This window comes from Lithobates pipiens, unplaced genomic scaffold, assembly GCF_037356315.1.
Source record: "Lithobates pipiens isolate NorthernLeopardFrog02 unplaced genomic scaffold, aLitPip1_a1.2 Scaffold_22, whole genome shotgun sequence".
NCBI lineage: Eukaryota > Metazoa > Chordata > Amphibia > Anura > Ranidae > Lithobates > Lithobates pipiens.
The window spans coordinates 333,400,535-333,419,818 of NW_027507784.1; the positions used below are offsets into that span (position 1 = coordinate 333,400,535).

General features: G+C 40.6%; 1 protein-coding gene across 10 annotated transcripts in view; it reads left to right on the forward strand.

The window, feature by feature from the left end:
• The window catches only part of BIN1 (bridging integrator 1), a 183,519-nt gene that overhangs the window by 109,333 nt on the left and 54,902 nt on the right, over window positions 1-19,284 (forward strand). For 8 of the 10 annotated variants that reach the window (XM_077449657.1, XM_077449659.1, XM_077449655.1 and 5 more), the window contains exons 4-7: window positions 5,340-5,434; window positions 7,021-7,116; window positions 10,934-11,041; window positions 14,630-14,722. In XM_077449657.1, coding sequence (XP_077305783.1) covers window positions 5,340-5,434; window positions 7,021-7,116; window positions 10,934-11,041; window positions 14,630-14,722 — 392 coding nt within the window. The remainder of the gene's footprint in view (window positions 1-5,339; window positions 5,435-7,020; window positions 7,117-10,933; window positions 11,042-14,629; window positions 14,723-19,284) is intronic. The other 2 variants (XM_077449662.1, XM_077449658.1) reach the window with 1 other exon arrangement.

The following is a 19,284-nucleotide window of genomic DNA, read 5'->3' on the forward strand; positions in this document are numbered from 1 at the left end:
GTTGCTTCAAAGTCGCATCAAGTTGCACTTGAAGTCACCTAGCAAAGTTGTGCGACTTTCAGGTGGTGGCAATGTGACCTGAGCCTCGGTGATGTCACCGGTCTTTAGAAAATATTCAGTGACTGTTTTCAAGGGAGTATCCGGTGACTTTCTGGCACAATTGAACTATTTCAAGTTGAAGTGATAAATGTTGATCTCATTGATTACGTATGTGTTGGCTAGGACAAGTGAAAAATATCTCTCCCTGCTCAGTCACTTCCGCATTGCTTTCTAACATCCTCATTGTGGAGGGGCTAAGATGTGTCCATAAAAAAGAGGCTTTCCAAGGATCAGTTGGCCTCGTGTCAGGGTTGGCAGTTTACATTATTTAAAAGAAATAACTCTTTACTGTCATTAATAATCAAATAGAAATTAGGCTCTAAAGCTCTTATGTGACCTTAAGCCTTGGCAGCCTGGACCACATGGTCTCCGGCTACCAGGACCATTGCAGGTGTTTGTTTATGGAATTCAGGTTTTTATTGTCTGTGGCCACCTTGAGGGATTCTGTCCTCGGAAGGGAAGAGATTGGAGAGCAAGAAAATGATGGCAAGGTTTTGGCACCACTTCAAAGCTCCACTGGGCGAGCATGTGACTCATTGCCCAACTCCCCTGTAGGTGCCTTGTAATTGGTCAAGTGCTGTCAAACGGGGTCAGGGAAGATGTTACTTAACCCAAGTGGAATAATGAAGGGGTTGACTTGGAAGAGGTTTACGAGGCGTGGGCAAGGAAAGGTGAGCATAGTCCTCTTAGGACGGGCAAGGTATATTTTTCATCTAAAGCCATATTTTTCCTTTTAGATGGAGTAAGGAATGGTTTAAACCCTGGCCATGTGATTTTTTTTTAGATATCCATGTCCATTAGGACTATTTCCATTCATTTTTAGTCTTGGAGAACCAGCAGAAAAAAATAAATAAATCTTTCCAAATCCCCTCTTAGACAGTTGTCACCAAAATAGTTGTCACTATGGGATGATTTTCTCTCTATTCCTGCTCTGAGGGCAACTTGTATTTTTGTATTGTCCCTCACTTTTAGGCCTAGTGACCCTGTGCAGCCAATAAAGTAAAGAGTGTATCCACGCAGTGAATGAGTAAAGGCAAGGCACTGGATTCGACTTATCAGTAGGTCAATCAGTTTAAGTCAGGGAGCGGTGGCTCTGGTGAGGTTGCCTTCAACAAAATCGAGGTGCCTCTGGAGCAAAGTACCCAGATTTAGAAGTTCAGTCTAAAGCATTTTTTTTTTTTTACCTTTTTGGATAAAATAAAGAATGGTTAAAACCCTAGTCATGTGTGTGTGTTGTTTTTTTTGGCCATTCATGTCCATTGGGAAGATTTACAGTCATTATCAGTCTTGGATAACCAGCAGGAAAAAAAAAACACAGATCTTTCCAAATTCTTCACCAGAATAGGTGTCACTGTGGGATGACTTTCCAAAATTAAGGTGCCTCTTTGAGTAGAGATTTAGAAGTTCCATCTAAAAGTCTACAAAGTCTAATGAGTGTCAAACAAAAGGCCAAGGAGTCCAAATTTTTTTTAATATTGATATTACTTCGCAAGAAATATTTAACATAAAACTTACACTACAAGATCTTGTCCTTCATGGCTTTATAAGTAATAGAGGTGTGTGTGTGTGTGTATATATATATATATATATATATATATATATAGCACTGGCTTCTACTCACCCAACTTCACCCAAATTCAAAGTACTAACAATAATTTACAAAGCCATCCATAACTCTAGTTACATCACAAACCTAGTCCCAAAATACCAACCAAGCCGCTCTCTTCGGTCATCCCAAGACCTCCAGCTCTCTAGCTCCCTTGTCACCTCCTCCCATGCTCGCCTCCAGGATTTCTCCAGAGCTTCTCCCATCCTTTGGAACTCCCTACCCCAATCTGTCCGACTGTCCCCTAATCTATCCATCTTTAGAAACCCTTCTCTTCAAAGAAGCCTTCCCTGCTTCTAACCAACACTGTTTTACTTCCTCCATCAGCTCATCCCCCACAGCTATTACCCTTTGTATCAATTGCCCCTTTCTTTTTAGATTGTAAGCTCTAACGAGCAGGGCCCTCTGATTCCTCTTGTACCAAATTGTAATGTAACTGTAATGTCTGCCCTCATGTTGTAAAGCGCTGAGCAAACTGTTGGCGCTATATAAAACCTGTATAATAATATAATAATTATATATATATATAATATTCATACAGTGGTGTGAAAAAGTGTTTGCCCCCTTCCTCATTTCCTGTTCCTTTGCATGTTTGTCACACTTAAGTGTTTCGGAACATCAAACCAATTTAAACAATAGTCAAGGACAACACAAGTAAACACAAAATGCAATTTGTAAATGAAGGTGTTTATTATTAAAGGTGAAAAAAAATCCAAACCATCATGGCCCTGTGTGAAAAAGTGATTGCCCCCTAAACCTAATAACTGGTTGGGCCACCCTTAGCAGCAACAACTGCAACCAAGCGTTTGCGATAACGTGCAATGAGGCTTTTACAGCGTCCTGGAGGAATTTTGGCCCACTCATCTTTGCAGAATTGTCCTAATTCAGTTACATTAGAGGGTTTTCGAGCATGAACGGCCTTTTTAAGGTTATACCACAACATCTCAATAGGATTCAGGTCAGGACTTTGGCTAGGCCACTCCAAAGTCTTCATTTTGTTTTTCTTCAGCCATTCGGTGGTGGACTTGCTGGTGTGTTTAGGATCATTGTCCTGCTGCAGAACCCAAGTTCGTTTCAGCTTGAGTACACGAACAGATGGTCGGACATTCTCCTTCAGGATCTCTTGGTAGACAGCAGAATTCATAGTTCCTTTTATCACGGCAAGTCTTCCAGGTCCTGAAGCAGCAAAACAGCCCCAGACCATCACACTACCACCACCATATTTTACTGTTGGTATAATGTTCTTTTTATGAAATGCAGTGTTCCTTCTACGCCAGATATACTTGGACACACACCTTCCAAAGAGTTCCACTTTTGTCTCATCGGTCCACAGAATGTTGTCCCAAAAGTCTTGGGGATCATCAAGATGTGTTGTGGAGAAATTGAGACGAGCTTTGATGTTCTTTTTGCTCAGCAGTGGTTTTCTCCTTGGAACTCTGCCATGCAGGCCATTTTTGCCCAGTCTTTTCCTGATGGTGGAGGCATGAACGCTGACCTTAACTGAGACAAGTGAGGCCTGCAGTTCCTTGGACGTTGTTGTGGGGTCTTTTGTGACCTCTTGGATGAGTCGTCGCTGCGCTCTTGGGGTAATTTTGGGCGGCCGGCCACTCCTGGGAAGGTTCACCACTGTTCCATGTCTTCACCATTTGTGGATAATGGCTCTCACTGTGGTTCGCTGAATTCCCAAAGCTTTGGAAATGGCTTTATAACCCTTTCCAGACTGATAGATCTCAATTACTTTCTTTCTCAATTGTTCCTGAATTTTTTTGGGTCTCGGCATGATGTGTAGCTTTTAAGGATCTTCTGGTGGACCTTACTGTGTCAAGCAGCTCCTATTTAAGTGATGCCTTGATTGTGAACAGGTGTGGCAATAATCAGGCCTGGGTGGGGCTAGAGAAATTGAACTCAGGTGTGGACAACCACAGTTATAGTATGTTTTAACAAGGGGGGCAATCACTTTTTCACACAGGGCCATGATGGTTTGGATTTTTTTTCACCTTTAAAAATAAACACCTTCATTTACAAATTGCATTTTGTGTTTACTTGTGTTGTCCTTGACTATTGTTTAAATTGGTTTGATGTTCTGAAACACTTAAGTGTGACAAACATGCAAAGGAACAGGAAATGAGGAAGGGGGCAAACACTTTTTCACACCACTGTATGTTTACAGCCACCTCTATATCTGCTTTATTTTTTTATTTTTTAATGTTAGTTATGAAATTGTCATCCTTAATGGCTCTGCATAACCTCAAATCAATTTTTACTCCTTAGTCACTTAATGCCTATGCAGTAGTGGTCAAATTGCAACCTCCACAGACCGCTAAAAGGATCAATTGGTTTCATACAGCTGGCTCTGTAATGCCGCATACACACGAGCGGATTGTATGGCATACTTAGTCCGTCATACAATCCGACGGACAGTCCGTCATACTTTCCACTGAACGGACTTGACCACACACGGATACCCAAACAGTCCGACGAAAGCTTGCGCGATGACGTGTACAGCACATACGACGGGACTAGAAATAGGAAGTCCAATACACAGCAAAGCACCCTTCCGCCGTGTAAATCCTTTCTGGGCATGCGTCATTCTTAATCCGTCCGACTAGCATACTGACGAGCGGATTGTCCACTGAAACCAAAGTATGACGGACAGAATTTCGAAAAATCCGAAATTCTTAGTACGCTGGACTGCACGCTGAAAAAGTCCGCTGAAGCCCACACACGAGCGGACTGTCCACTGAAATGTGTTTCGACGGACTAAGTACGCCATACAGTCCGCCCGTGTGTACGCGGCATAAGTAGCATTGGCTCCAGAACTATGGAGGCACCATCAAATGGGAAGCCAATCAACCACAGCTCAAGGAACCTCTGGTAACCTCTGGAGGAACCTTAGTGTTCCACAGAACCCTGATTGAGAATGGCTGCTGTAGGAGCTGGAAATGATTGTAGTAGACACCGTTACTTCAGTGATCCCCACTATCTTCCTGGTCCTGTGCCGAGCATCTGCCCTGCTGTCTTGTGAACACAGGAGGTCGCCGCTTGACATGGGCCCCATTCGTAGAATGTAGTAGTGGTGCCTACTACAGTGATTTCCAGCTTCTAGAGGGATCCCCAGGTATGGTGTATGTATAGTTACATTGGTCCAAGGTGGATCAATGTAACTTTGAAAAAATATCCATATCTGGAGTTGTTCTTTAAAATAAAATATGACTGAAATTTAACTAACATTTTAATAGGCAGGCCATAGATGTGTGTGTTTTTTGTTTTTTTTTGTTTTTTTTATTCAACCAGAAGTTTAAGATACTGACTTCTGCATAGGCAGCCCACCCATTGAGGTATCAAAACGCGGCCAGTCCCTGCTGAACCGGCCCGAACTTCTATCCATCTATGACCAGCTTTACTTATTCGACTGGAAAGTAATTTCCCCTTGAAATGGCTATTTTAGTCTTCATCGGCTTTCTGTCTTCTTTATATTTCTTGGGGGGCTTAGCTCAATCTCCACAGAATTCTTTGCTCAATGTGAATTTATGAATGAGGAATGAGAGGGTCCCTCTGAAGATTTTATATTTTATTTATAGGTTTTTTTTTTTTTTTTTTACGATTCTATCTAATTTGTTCTATTTTCTTGTAGCTATGCACGAAGCTTCCAAAAAGCTAACAGAGTGTCTGCAAGAAATATATGAGCCCGAGTGGCCCGGCAGAGAAGACACTAACAAGCTTGCAGAGGTAAGGCTCCGTCATCTGATGTTGGGTACTTGGAACCCTGGAACATGCACATGGTGTCCAGAGCATACAGATTTTGATTATTTTTCCCTCTGAAATGAAGGTGAAGGATTTGTTGCTGGTCGATAAACTGTTATCGGTTTTCGGACCCGGTTATTATACAGAAATTGGTAGCACTGGAAATGCTGCCAAAGATCATATAAGAGCATCCTATACATTTCTTGATAACAAAAATCTGGTAAACATATGGATAAGTGTCCATGTTCAATAAGAATTTTTATTTTTTTATTTCTTTCCATGTGGCATACATTCATTGACCATCCTTAAGGCTAAACAACAAGATTTCAGCAACTTTGCAAAAAGTTAAGTCCAACTAGGTGCATGTCACCTTAGGGACTTATCTCTAATATTCATATGTGAAATGTTTACTGCATTCCCCAGAGGATACACGGGTCAAAACTGAGAGGGGGAAAAAAGTACACAAAGCACCTATTCCCGCCCCCTCACCTCTGCTTCCCATTCACAGAAGCCTGAATGAGATCACAAAATACAAAGGCAGAAGGGAGTGAATGGGCAGAAGGAGAGGAGGGCCAACTCTGCTTTTGAGACCACAGTGAGCAGCATCAGAGCTTTGGAAGTTATCTTCCTGGAGCACAAAAAAAAAATGGTAGATTTTGAAGGCTCCATTCACACCTGGGATATCTGCACCTCATTAGACTTAACTCACGATATGGCTGCAGTTTTTACCAAGTAGCTGAATTCTCGGAATTCAGCTTTAATGTGCAAGTAAAATTGCCTTTTGTTATGACATGCAGGGAATTGGCGCAAACTAAAGTTCCTGATGTTTCCTGCAACTTGTCCTCTTCTCCATGACCAAAATAGGCCATGGTTCCCAGATTATAGTAATCCATGGTCTTTGTGCACATCTAAAATAAATAACACCCAGAAAATAGATAAATATGAGTAATTCATCAGACAAACCCATATTGTACACATTGCATAGACTTGTATAACAAATACTAGGGTTCCTGGTTCAAGTCCCTGTTCAGGCCATTCTCTACATGGAGTTCACATGTTCGGCCTGTGCTTGTGTTGGTTTCCAAAGACATACTGGTAGGTTAATGGGCTAGACCAGGGGTCTCCAAACTATGGCCCACCAGTTGTTTAGGCACTACAATTCCCATCGTGCTTAGTCATGTCTGTGAATATCAGTTTTACAAGGCCCCAATAGGTGGAGCGCCGTAGTTTGGAGAGCCCTGGGCTAGACTCTAAATTGGCCCTAGTATGAATTTCTACCTAGCTTGCCAAGATGGTGGCCTCCCCATCTGCCCCATCAGCAACTAAAGTACTCGAGTCCCCCCAGGATAAAAGTGCCATAGAATTATAGAATAGTAAAAAAAACTAAAAGTAATTAATCACTGTTCTCCAAAAAGGTAACGATGAGAAAAGTGGTCATCTTCCCACCCACCCCCCCAGAGCATGATAGGAAATCCTACATTTTTGGAATACATTTTTACAACTACAAAACAGACCTTAATTCTATATATCCTTTGTTCTTATTTCCAATAACTATATTATTTTCCTAACAGAATAATGACCTTTTGTGGACGGATTACCATCAGAAGTTGGTAGACCAGGCCCTCCTGACTATGGACACCTACCTCGGCCAGTTTCCAGATATTAAGGTGATTTGGTGATCTAACCAGCCTTAACATTACTGTATTTCAGTTTGTAGGACTTTGGTTGCTATAGAATAGTGATGGTATGCAATTTTGATGGGATGGTATTGAGTTAGAACCCTGCGAACTCTTAACTGCTTGAAAATCATCCAATCCATCTCGTACCATACCCTGGTATGATATTTTAGCTCCTATCCAATAAATACTGTACCGAACTCACCATTTTATTACTTGTATATAATTTATTGGGGTCATAATGTGGAGAATAGTCACAAATATGAAGAAATCCCTTTAGTGCATATTGATGGTGTGCTGGCAATTTCTTCATACAAGACCTTTATGCTTGAAAACCGTCCAATCCATCTCGTACCATACCCTGGTATGATATTTTAGCTCATATCAATAAATACTGTACCGAACGCACCACCATTTTAGAACTTCTATACAATTATTGGGGTCATAATGTTTTTAGTGCATGTTGATGGTGTGCTGGCTATTTCTTAATACGAGACCTTTATTGTAGTGCAGTGGCTTAGTATTTAACACCTATGCCATGCAGCATTGCATTCCTTGGTTCAAATCCCAGGCAGACACTAGCTGCATGGAGTGTGCATGTTCTCCCTCTGCTTGAGTTGGTTTCCTTCAGTTACCCCCCCCCCCAGAGACCTACTCATAGGGTAACTGGCTCCCGTCTTAGTTGACCCTACTATGTATGTGTGTGGTTCTGAGATGGGGATCTTAGATTGTATGCTTCTTGAAGACCAGGACTGATGCTGATGTACAATATGTAGGGCGTTGTGTAAAATTTTCTAGGCTATATAAATACTTGTAAAAAAAAATGCTGTCCTGTGTCCTCCCCACCGTTGTAAACATTGACTTGTTCTACTCGTCCTCATGACTATGGTCTCAAAGCGATGGTAAATCCAACGTTTTACAATTGTCCCCAGAACTGGAAAAGAGATGAAATCTTTAAGTGGGTACACCTGTTTTGGAGATCTATTTAAATGGGGATCCCTCCTGCTGCGCTATTGTGTTTTTTCGGCCGGGAACCTCTCCGATCCATCAGAACATATTGGCGTTGATTCATTAAAGGCAAATAGATTGTGTTCCAGAGCTAAGTAAATGAGGAGAAGCTCTGCTGACTTCCATCATCCAATCATGTTGACGCAAGAATGCTGTTTTTTTTTTTCCTTGCATTTGATTGGTTACTCTTTGCAAAGTAAAGCTTTACCTTCTTTACTAAGCTCTGGAGCAACTGCACTTGCAGTCTATTTGCCTTTAGTAATTCAACCCCTATGATTATTACTAGTGACAATCCCCCAGCAGTAATTGCATGTAAAAAAAATCCAACAGGCTGGTTGTATCCAAGTCAGTTGAGGGATCAGCTTGGGTACAATCAGCCTGCCCATAGATGGATATCATGGATTGAATCTAGGCTGGTCCCTACTGAACTGGCCGAGATTTAATCCATCTACGACTAGCTTTTAGGGAAAAAAAAGGGCTTTAAAAAAACAAAAAAATAACTTTTAGCTTAGACTTGTGCAAAACGAAAAAATAATTGTTTTTGTTTCAATTTGTTATTTTCATTAATTAGTTTAATTTGCTTAATTCATTTTTGGAATTCGTTAGTTTATTAAAATTTGAATAGATTCAACATTTTCCAAACTGAATTCCATGCGAGTGGCATTCAAATTTATTCTATTCGAAATTCGGATTTTGGAAGATGGTTATGTTCTTTCTATTCCGTTCTATTCTATTTTCTATTCTATTTTTTTTTCTATTCAAATTTATTCTAGTTGAAATTCTATTCAAAATTTGTATTTCAGAAACCGGTTATATTGTTATATTCTTTCTATTTTATTCTATTCTTTTCTATTCTCTTCTACTCTATTCTTTTTTTTTTTTTATATTATTATTATTATATTCTTTTCTACTTGAATTCTAATTTATTCTGTTTGAAAATTCGAATTTCAGAAGATGATTATATTCTTTAGATTTTATTATATTCTATTTTTTTTATTTTTTTTTTATTCTGGTCTGTTCTTTTTATTTTCTATTCTAGTTTGTTCTGTTTTTTACTCTATTTTTTTATTTGCTTCTATTCTGCCCTTTTTTTTTTCTTCAGTTTTTTTTATAACTTTTTATTTTGTATTCTGTTCTGTTTTACTTTCTTATATTCTATTCTTTTTTCTATTATAATCTTTTATATTTTCTTTTCTTCAGAAATTCAAATTAGATTAAAAAAACAGTTTGAATTAGAATTTTGGCTGAAATTTTTATTTGTTACGCGGATTTGTTTAAATTAATCACTATTGTAATTCAGAAATTTGGATACTTCCGAATAAAGAAAAATTTTATCCAAATTGAAATTCGGAACGAAACGGCACATGTCTGTTTTTTGGCTTACAATACCTTAGCTGCACGTTGCATGCGTTGCATTAGGTAGACTGGTATTGTTTCATTCCAGTGTAGATTAAGGTAGTAAATATAGATTATAAAGGTCAATTATTCACTCTCTGGGAGCTAAGCTGGTATAGAGTAATCAATGTGCCGGGTTATGTTAATTTTAACTGTTAAGAAAGATATTTCAGGGTCAGGTAGGTTAACAATTCTATTTTTTGACATTTCCTGTTAGATTTAAATCCATACATACTTTGCACTGTAACAGTATTTTAAAAATTTCAAAAATGTTTTTTTTTTTTAGGTAATGTTCTTTAGTTTTATGTGATTCTACTTTCTGAACGAGCTAATATTATAAAGTTGGTTTTAAAAAATTTCAAATTTTTTTTTTTTGGACCCGCCTTATGTGAGAACCATCCTGTTTTTATGGCATGTGGTCGGACAAGTCAGTCAAATTAAAAGGAAATGTAAAAAAAACATGTCTTTGCACATATTTTCTTATTCATTATCTATCCTGAAGGAAGTGAAGGTTGATTATTATTGTTTTAGCCAGGTAAATGTGAAATGTTGCTTATGAATGTTTCATACCTACTATGTGCATGCACTATGTAATGGCTTCAGTTCCCTACTTACCTCAACCACAGACCGCTATCCTCCTCCGCGGGCAATGCGAGCGGGCATCTCCTTCCCCTGCTCGGCGGCTTCCGTCTCCTCCCTCGTCCTCGGCGACCCTTTGGTAAGCTTCTCCTTTCGGCCAATTAGGGGAAACGTGTCTCACACCTGCACTTCCTGATTGGAGGAGAGGCGATTCAGTGTTAGACTAGCGAATGAATATTTGCTATTCTAACACACCTGGGTGGGCTCCGTGCGCACTACTCTGTGCCCCCCGAGCCCACCCTATTTTGAAGCCTATTGGAGCCTCTTGCTCTAATCAGGTGCTTAAAATAAAAATAAAAAAACCCTGCCGCTGTAATTCACATGCCCGGCGTCCTGAAAGGGGCCAGACGCATGGATAGGGGGTGGCGGCGGCGATGGAAAGGGGAGGAGACGCCCCTGAGCCCTTAATGGATGGGCCGCCTCTGATAAATGGTTTATTCCATTCTATTCATACCCGGTCACTACGGGATTCATTTTCTGTATTCTGCAAAAACCTGGTTGATCCTGCTGCTCTCCATCTCCCCCTTCCGTCCATGTCCCCAATTCAGCTAAGGATTTTGCAGATGTGGTCCAGGGCGTAACTGCCACGAGGCAGACAAGGCGTTGGCCTTGGGTGGCATTCTTCGGGGGGGGGAGGGGGGAAATGTGCAACTCAAGTGACCGCTGCGGCCTGCACCCGCTGCAATTTGTGGGTGGGCAATATTTAAATAATTCTTGAGTAAGTGATGGGAAGAAAATTGATAATTTTAAATATGTATCATTTCAGTCACGGATTGCAAAGCGGGGCAGGAAACTTGTGGACTACGACAGTGCAAGACATCACTTTGAATCCCTACAAAATGCGAAAAAAAAAGATGATACTAAAATTGCCAAGGTAAGTTTTCTTTCCTTCTTGGTGTGACAAAAATGGAAGGCTTGAGCCATAGGCAGTTTATATGACTGCAGGATGCCGCCCTATCCCAGCAGCAGTAGCCTATGAAAATGAATATATATATATATAATAGTATCTCACAAAAGCCATTAATGTCTAAACTGCTGGCAACAAAAGTGAGTACGCCCCTAAGTGAAAATGTCCAAATTGGGCCCAATTAGCCATTTTCCCTTCCTGGTGTCATGCGACTTGTTAGTGTTACAAGGTCTCACATGAAAATGGGTTAAATTTGGTGTTATCGCTCTCACTCTCTTATAATGGTCACTGGAAGTTCAACATGGCACCTCATGGCAAAGAACTCTCTGAGGATCTGAAAAATCGAATTGTTGCTCTACATAAAGATGGCCTAGGCTATAAGAAGATTGTCAAGACCCTGAAACTGAGCTGCAGCACGCTGGTCAAGACCATACATCGGTTTAACAGGACAGGTTCCTTTCAGAAAAGTCCTCGCCATGGTCGAGCAAAGAAGTTGAGTGGCCATGCTCAGCGTCATATCTAGAGGTTGTCTTTGGGAAATAGACGTATGAGTGCTGCCAGCATTGCTGCAAAGGGTGAAAAGGTGGGTGGGGGGGGGTCAGCCTGTCAGTGCTCAGACCATACGCCGCACACTGCATCAAATTGGTCTGGATGGCTGTCATCCCAGAAGGAAGCCTCTTCTAAAGATGGTGCACAATGAAGCCTGCAAACAGTTTGCTGAAGAGACGCAAACTAAGGACATGGATTACTGGAACCATGTCCTGTGGTCTGATGAGACCAAGATAAACTTATTTGGTCCACATGGTGTCAAGTGTGTGTGTGGGGGCAACCAGGTGAGGAGGACAAAGACAAGTGTGTCTTGTCTACAGTCAAGCATGGTGGTGGGAGTGTCATGGTCTGGGGCTGCATGAGTGCTGCCGGCACTGGGGCGCTACAGATCATTGAGGGAACCATGAATGCCAACATGTACTGTGACATACTGAAGCGGAGCATGATCTCCTCCCTTCAGAGACTGGGCCGCAGGGCAGTATTCCAACATGATAACGACCCCAAACACACCTCCAAGACGACCACTGCCTTGCTAAAGAAGCTGAGGTGATGGACTGGCCAAGCATGTCTCCAAACCTAAACCCTATTGAGCATCTGTGGGGCATCTTCAAAACGGAAGGTGGAGGAGCGCAAGGTCTCCAACATCCACCAGCTCTGTGATGTCATCATGGAGGAGGGGAAGAGGACTCCAATGACAACCTGTGAAGCTCTGGTGACCTCCATGCCCAAGAGGGTTAAGGCAGTGCTGAAAAATAATGGTGGCCACACAAAATATTGACATTTTGGGCCCATTTTGGACATTTTCACTTAGGGGTGTACTCACTTTTGTTGCCAGCGGTTTAGACATTAATGTGGCAAATTTACAGTTATACAAGCTGTACACTCACTACTTTACATTGTAGCAAAGTGTCATTTCTTCAGTGTTGTCACATGAAAAGGTAGAAGAACATATTTACAAAAATGTGAGGGGTGTACCCACTTTTGTGAGATACTGCGTGTGTATATGTGTATCTCTCTCTCTCTCTCTCTCTCTCTATCTATATCTATATATATATATACTGTATAGCCATAATAGAATTCTTAATATTAATTGTTAATAGACTTGTGTTTTATTTTATATATATATAATATACATTTATTTGTATGTACTTTAAAGGCTGGCACTTTAATTTTTCTTTTTTTTTGTATGTTAATAATATATAAGAGCCTGGGGTACCTTATGGGCTTGTCAGGGGTGCTGTACTGCATTCCATATTTTTGCACAGCATTTGTGCGTTTTTGTGGTGCAGACGGCCTGGCAGAGGACTCTGATGTGAAAGTGATGGGCTGAGGACTCTGTTTATGAAGGAGGGGTACTAAGGACTCTGATGTAAAGTGGTGGGGGGATTGAAGGCTATGGTGCGAAAGTGGGCAGAGATATAAGGAAGGGACCGAAAACTCTGATGTGTAAGCGAGACTTGTGAGAAAGGAAGCCTCCTGGGGGTGACTGAAGACTTTGATGTCAAAGTTAAGGGTGGGACTAAAGACTCTGGTGTGAAGTTGGGTAGAGACTGATTTATAATGGGGCGGGGGGGGGGGGGCTGAGGATTCTGATGTAATGGGGGAGTGTTAGAAGTTCTTTATATAGCCCTATAGAACAGACAGGGACTTTTCTGCTGCTTAACTGCAGAAAGGAAGCCGAAACCTTTATTATGTAGAAAAGACATTGAGTTTGATTATAGATGCAGTGACAAACTTCTAAACACTGCTATATACTGGTTGATATAGTTGCACAAGAAACATAAACCATGTATTCAAACAGGGAGAGACTGAGGACTCTGATGTAAAAGGTTGAGGGAAGTGGGGCGGTGGGGCGGGGGGGGGGGGGGGAATCTGGAGACTCTGGTGCCAAGGTGGAGGGGGACTGAATATTCTGGTGGGGGCGGGACTGAAGACTCTGAGGTCAAGGTGGAGGTGGGCTGAAGACTCTGGGGTCAAGGTGGAGGGGGGCTGAAGACTCTGGTGCCAAGGTGGGGGGGGGACTGCAGACTCTGGTGCCAAGGTGGGGGGGGGGGACTGCAGACTCTGGTGTCAAGGTGGGGGGGGGGACTGCAGACTCTGGTGTCAAGGTGGAGGGGGGACTGCAGACTCTGGTGTCAAGGTGGAGGGGGGACTGCAGACTCTGGTGTCAAGGTGGAGGGGGACTGAAGACTCTGGTGTCAAAGTGGGGGACGGACGGACTGAAGATTCTGGTGGAGGGGGAGGGGGGGACTGAAGATTCTGGTGTTAAGGTGGGGGGGGGTGGAATGGGGATTCTGTAAGGGAGGGCCCGTAAACTCTGATGCAAAATGGGGTACTGAGGGTAGGGGGGTGCAGGGGTGAGGACTCTGATTTGAAAGGGGGGGCTTCTGATGTGATGGAAGGACCCAATTTTAGACTGGGGTCACTTAGGATTTTGCATCCTTTTTAAGGGGTCCATGACAAAAAACTGTTGAGAACACTGGTCTAAGATGTGGTGTGTTTTTTTTTTTTTTTATGTATTTATTCTTTAATCTGATACATGAATTGAATGTTTCTATGTAACTTGATGTGATTTATTCTGTGGGAAGAGGCCGCTGTGTTTCCTTCCATCCCGAGCAGAATCTGTTTCTCATGTATTCTTGACCTTGGAAATATTTCTATGCATGTTGCAAAGATGTTGCAATTTTTTTTTTTTAACTCTGCAAATGTATAATAAAATAATAATTGCACATTCCGTCCCCGGAGTCCCGACGGTTCGGATTTCCCCAGGTGTGACTAACGGCTCTTGTTACTCTTTGCAGTTTTGTTGGGGTGTCTCGGCCGCCCTGGTCCCGTCTGTGTGGAGTCCTGTGTGTCTCACTTCTGGCATGCCACAAAGGATGACCTAACGCTGATTTGCTGCTTCCTTGTAATTGTCACCATTAAAAAGCTGTCTTCTTCTGTTTCTGTCCCCCCCCCCCCTTCTCTTCTCTTCTCTTCTCTTCTCTCTGCTCACCTCACTTGCAGCCGGTGTCTCTTCTGGAGAAGGCTGCCCCCCAGTGGTGCCAGGGGAAAATACAGGCCCATTTGGTGGCGCAAACTAACCTGCTCCGAAACCAGGTGACTCCCTGGCCGAGCGCTAACCCTGCCCGTCCTTGTGGTAGATGTCCGTCGGTGCCGTGGCTGTGCTCGGTCTCTGCAATGTTAAAAGAAAACAAAAACAAAACAAAGTATATTCCTCCTATTTTTTATTTTTTTTTAAACCAACAAGAATCCATTTTGAGGGAACAATTCGGAAACCATTTAAGGGGTAACTCCGCTTTTGCGGGAGAAAAAAATAGCAAATGGGGTGGGGGGGGGGGGGGGATATTGCGAGTCAGATTGTAATTGATTGTTATTAAAAATTGCATTTCCTTTTCAATCTGCTGCTCTGTAATTTTCTGTAAAATGCAATAAGGACACCTGGAGGCATTCTATACACAGATGGTATACAGAACGCCCCCCAGAAACATCATTTCCTGCTTGTGTGATTGGCTCACTGATTTTCCCAGAAGTCCGCACTAAGCTACAAATCTGATTTCGGGCATCCTCTGCAACAAAAATATCATTTTCCCAAAGTGTACAGAACACCTCCAGGTGGCCTTACTGCATTTTACAGAAAATTACAGTGCTGCCACTCTCCTCATTACAGCCCTGCAAGTGCAGCAGCTGATTGATAATGACCTCTTGCCGTCGACCGCATGCATATATGCGGCCTCTCGGCCGGTGGGCTTTAACGCTGAGAGGTCATGAGGCCAAAGGGCTGGATCCACAAAAAACGCCCTCCAGATACCTTCCCTAAAAACAGATTTTTTTTTTTTATAAATGTACATAGAAGACTGACGAGGCCCTGAAGAAGTGGTAGACTCCCCCCGAATCATGTTGGCCAAAAAAAAATCAATCATTGCACTACATGATACTTTTTTGTAAACAAAAAAAAAAAAGAAAGAAAATCATATCAATCATTGCACTACATGACACTTTTTTTTTTGTAAAAAGAAAAAAAGAAAATCCTATCAATGCATGACACTTTTGTAAAATAAATAAATAAAAATAAAATCATATCAATCGTTGCAATACATGACACTTTTTTTTATTATTTATTTTTTTACAAAATGAAAAAAAGAAAATCCTATCAATGCATGACACTTTTGTAAAATAAATAAATAAAAAAAAAAGTGTCATGTATTGCAATGATTGATAGGATTTAATTTTTATTATTTTTTTTTTTACAAAATGCACCTAACCACCTACTCAAGATCTGTTACACTGTAGCACTGGAAATTGAAAACAAAAAAAATGATCTATTAAAAAAGAACAACCATCAAGTTGAAGACCGAGCACAGCTGTTGCTGTAGGATGCATGTTGTGGTTTTCTTGGGAATGTCACTTTCTTTTTCTTTTTTTCTTTTTTTTTTTCCTTTTTTTTTTTTTTTTTTTTACAAATCTCTAGCAGCTGAAAAGTCTCAGAAAAAAAATCGATTGCAGAATTTAGGCAACAAATATTTAGGTATTTTGAGCATGGGCTGTCTAGATTTATAACATTAATCAAAGTTTATGGTTGCTATAGGTATTCAGACTTAGGGGTGTATATAATAATAATAATAATAAATAAAAAAATTAAAAAATCGGAACTATTCGTCCAGAGAAACTACTGATACATTTGTTCTGTGCGATGTGGACAAATCAAACCTTTTCATGCCATTTCCTCTACATGTTGATTTTTTATTTTTTTTGTTATTCATAAAAGAGTGGTTTGGGAAGATACTGCATGATGGCCACTAGATGGAGCCGACTATCCTAATCAATAAGTATGAGCAACAGCTCCCTCTATTGTCCATAATGCAGATTTTTCTTCATCCACTCTATTAATTATTATTAAATAATATCCAACCTGGGGAGAAAATAGCCCAGCAACATTTGATTTTTTTTTTTGCCCCAATTCTCACGTAACAAATGTTTCGCAGGACAAATGGCTCTGCAAATTCTTTATAAATACATCCCGTTTTTCCATATGCAGGTAATCTACAATCCTGATTTTCTCACAATTTTCTCACAACGTTCAGATTTACATTGTGGGTATAAATTAGACTAGACCTTTGTTGCGGGTCAGTGTGAGTTGGGGGCTTCTTTGAAATACCCCCCCCCCCCCCCCAAATAGTTTGTTTCTTCATGGACTCCATCAATTACATGTCACTTTTGACAGTCTGGTGACCCCCTAAAAAAAAAAAAAATCCCATTTGGGGTCCAGATCCACAGGTTGCAGACAATTTTAGGTTGATGAAACCTGTCTGTTAATTTTACTTTTGCAGAGTATATATTTCATTCTAGAACAGATTGGGGTAAAGGATGTCCCAGAATGCCCTTCTGCTAAATATAGTTTCTCAACCTCTAGAGTACTCCTGTACAGAGCATTACAGAAGGGCGCTATCAGACAGATTCCGGTATTCTTCTTCCATTTAAAGATACATTTTGGTTAATTATTTTTGTTAATTGAACCTATAAGTGCATTATATTCTATTTTTATTTCTATACGGAGTTCAACTTTAAAGTATAACTAAAGGCAAAACTTTATTTTTTATTTTTTTTAGCTTTGGATACAGTGGAGAGGGATTAGGACCCATGTCAAGGTTATAATTGATGTCTGAGTTAGAGATTAGACATGTGCAATTCGTTTAGTTCCGAATTCGTTTTTTAACCAATTTTTACAAATGTGTTAATTTCCGAAATGTCCTAATTTTTTAATTTCTGAAATTACGGATTTTTGGAAATTCAAAAATTCGAAAATCTGGAAAAAAAAGAGTGAAATTCTAAATAAATAAAAAAAATTATTAGTTTTTGTTTCATTCCTTTTTTTGCTTTTCGGAATTTTCGAAAATTCGTATTTCCGAAATCTCAAATTTCCAAAATGCGATTTTGAATTTCCAAAATTTGAAAATCTGAAAAAAAGAAGGAAAATCCGTAAAAATTCGAAATAATAACTATTAAATTATAGGCATTGGAATGTCCTTTAAAATTTGGCTGTTGTGTGAACATAACGAGTACAAATTTATCCGAAGTTACGAATTATCTGAAATAACGAATGCCGTATCTAAACGAATGGAGCGTAGCGATCTAATAATAATAAACAATAATAAAACCTTTTTTATTATTAATTTGTTTCATCCCATTTGTTTAGATGCAGCATTCGTTATTTCGGATAATTCGTAACTTTTGTATTCGTTACATTCACAAACAGCCAAATTTGAAAGGTATTGAAATTCCAATACCTATAATTTTAATAGTTATTATTTCGAATTTTACTGATTTTCCTTCTTTTTTTTCAGATTTTCAAATTTTGGAAATTCTAAATCTAATTTTGGAAATTTGAAATTTCGGAAATACTAATTTTCGAAATTCCGAAAAGCAAAAAAAAGGAATGAAACGAAAACGGTGTCTTGATGACCATCCTCGCCTAAAGTGAAAAACAAAAAAAGATCCAAAATTTTGAATTGTTCCAGGATAGGAATAGATGGGGAAATCTTCCAATGGGAACCCTAGTTCTGGTGTCACCCACTTTGGAGGGATTTCCACCCACTTCCTGTTTTGGCTATGGGACAAGAAGTGAGAGGAAATTTCCCCAATGGTAGACTCCAATGGGGAATTCCATTCTAATAGAACTTGGAATTTTCAGCTTGACTATAAAATGCTGCTCCCCTCTTCTTCTTTTTAATGAAAGCTTTATGCAGTTGTGACATTCCCAGGTGCCATAGTACGTTGTAGTCTTGTGTTGTAGAATAGATTGCATGCCTTGTGTGATGGTGAAAAGTGTTGTTGTTTATTGTATCCTATGCTATTAATTAGGTTGCATGACTCCACATAAATCTGTCTAATGTTGGCTACACGCGGTGAGATTTTGTTTAGAGGTTTGGATGGCCAGATCTGCAAAATTAAGGCTGGCTTTACATTTTGGGCCCTCCCTGTCCAATGTCAGATACGATGCTTGACAAGGACGAAGATGCGGCCATTAAAGCGGAGCTAAACCGATTGACTTAAATATTTCCAAAAACTGTTGCATTTAAGGCATTCCTTAAATCAGGGGTCTCCGAACTTTTTATACACAGGGCCAGTTTACTGTCCTTCAGGCTTCAGGAGGGCCAGTAGGAGTAGAAAATGTTCTAATGTCAGTGGGAGTAGACCATGTCTCATCATTGGTATGAAGGGGAGGAATAATGCCCCATTGATGAGTCATGTGCAGGGTATATTGTCCCAAAGGCCGGATAAAGGCAAAGGGCCTAGTGTCCCAAGGGCCCGGCTTCTGGCCCCCCACAGTTTGGAGACCACTGCTCTAATAACTGTCACTGTTCCTTGTGCTCTCAACCGAACTATCAAGCCATCAAATGGTGACCTAACTGATCACATGTGCAGCACCATGGCAACTGCAGATCCAACCGAGGCTAAGATGGCTGCTTCCTTGGCTGTAAAGGGTAAGAGGGTTTAGTTCAACTTTAAAATGGAAGTAAACCCTCCTATCATTTTCAGCCACGGAAGCAGCCATTTTATCCCCGGTTTGATCTTCAATTGCCATGATGCTTCCCATATGACCAGTTGTGTCACCAGCCATTGGATGGTTTTACAGTTTGGTTGAGAGCACATCCAATGTG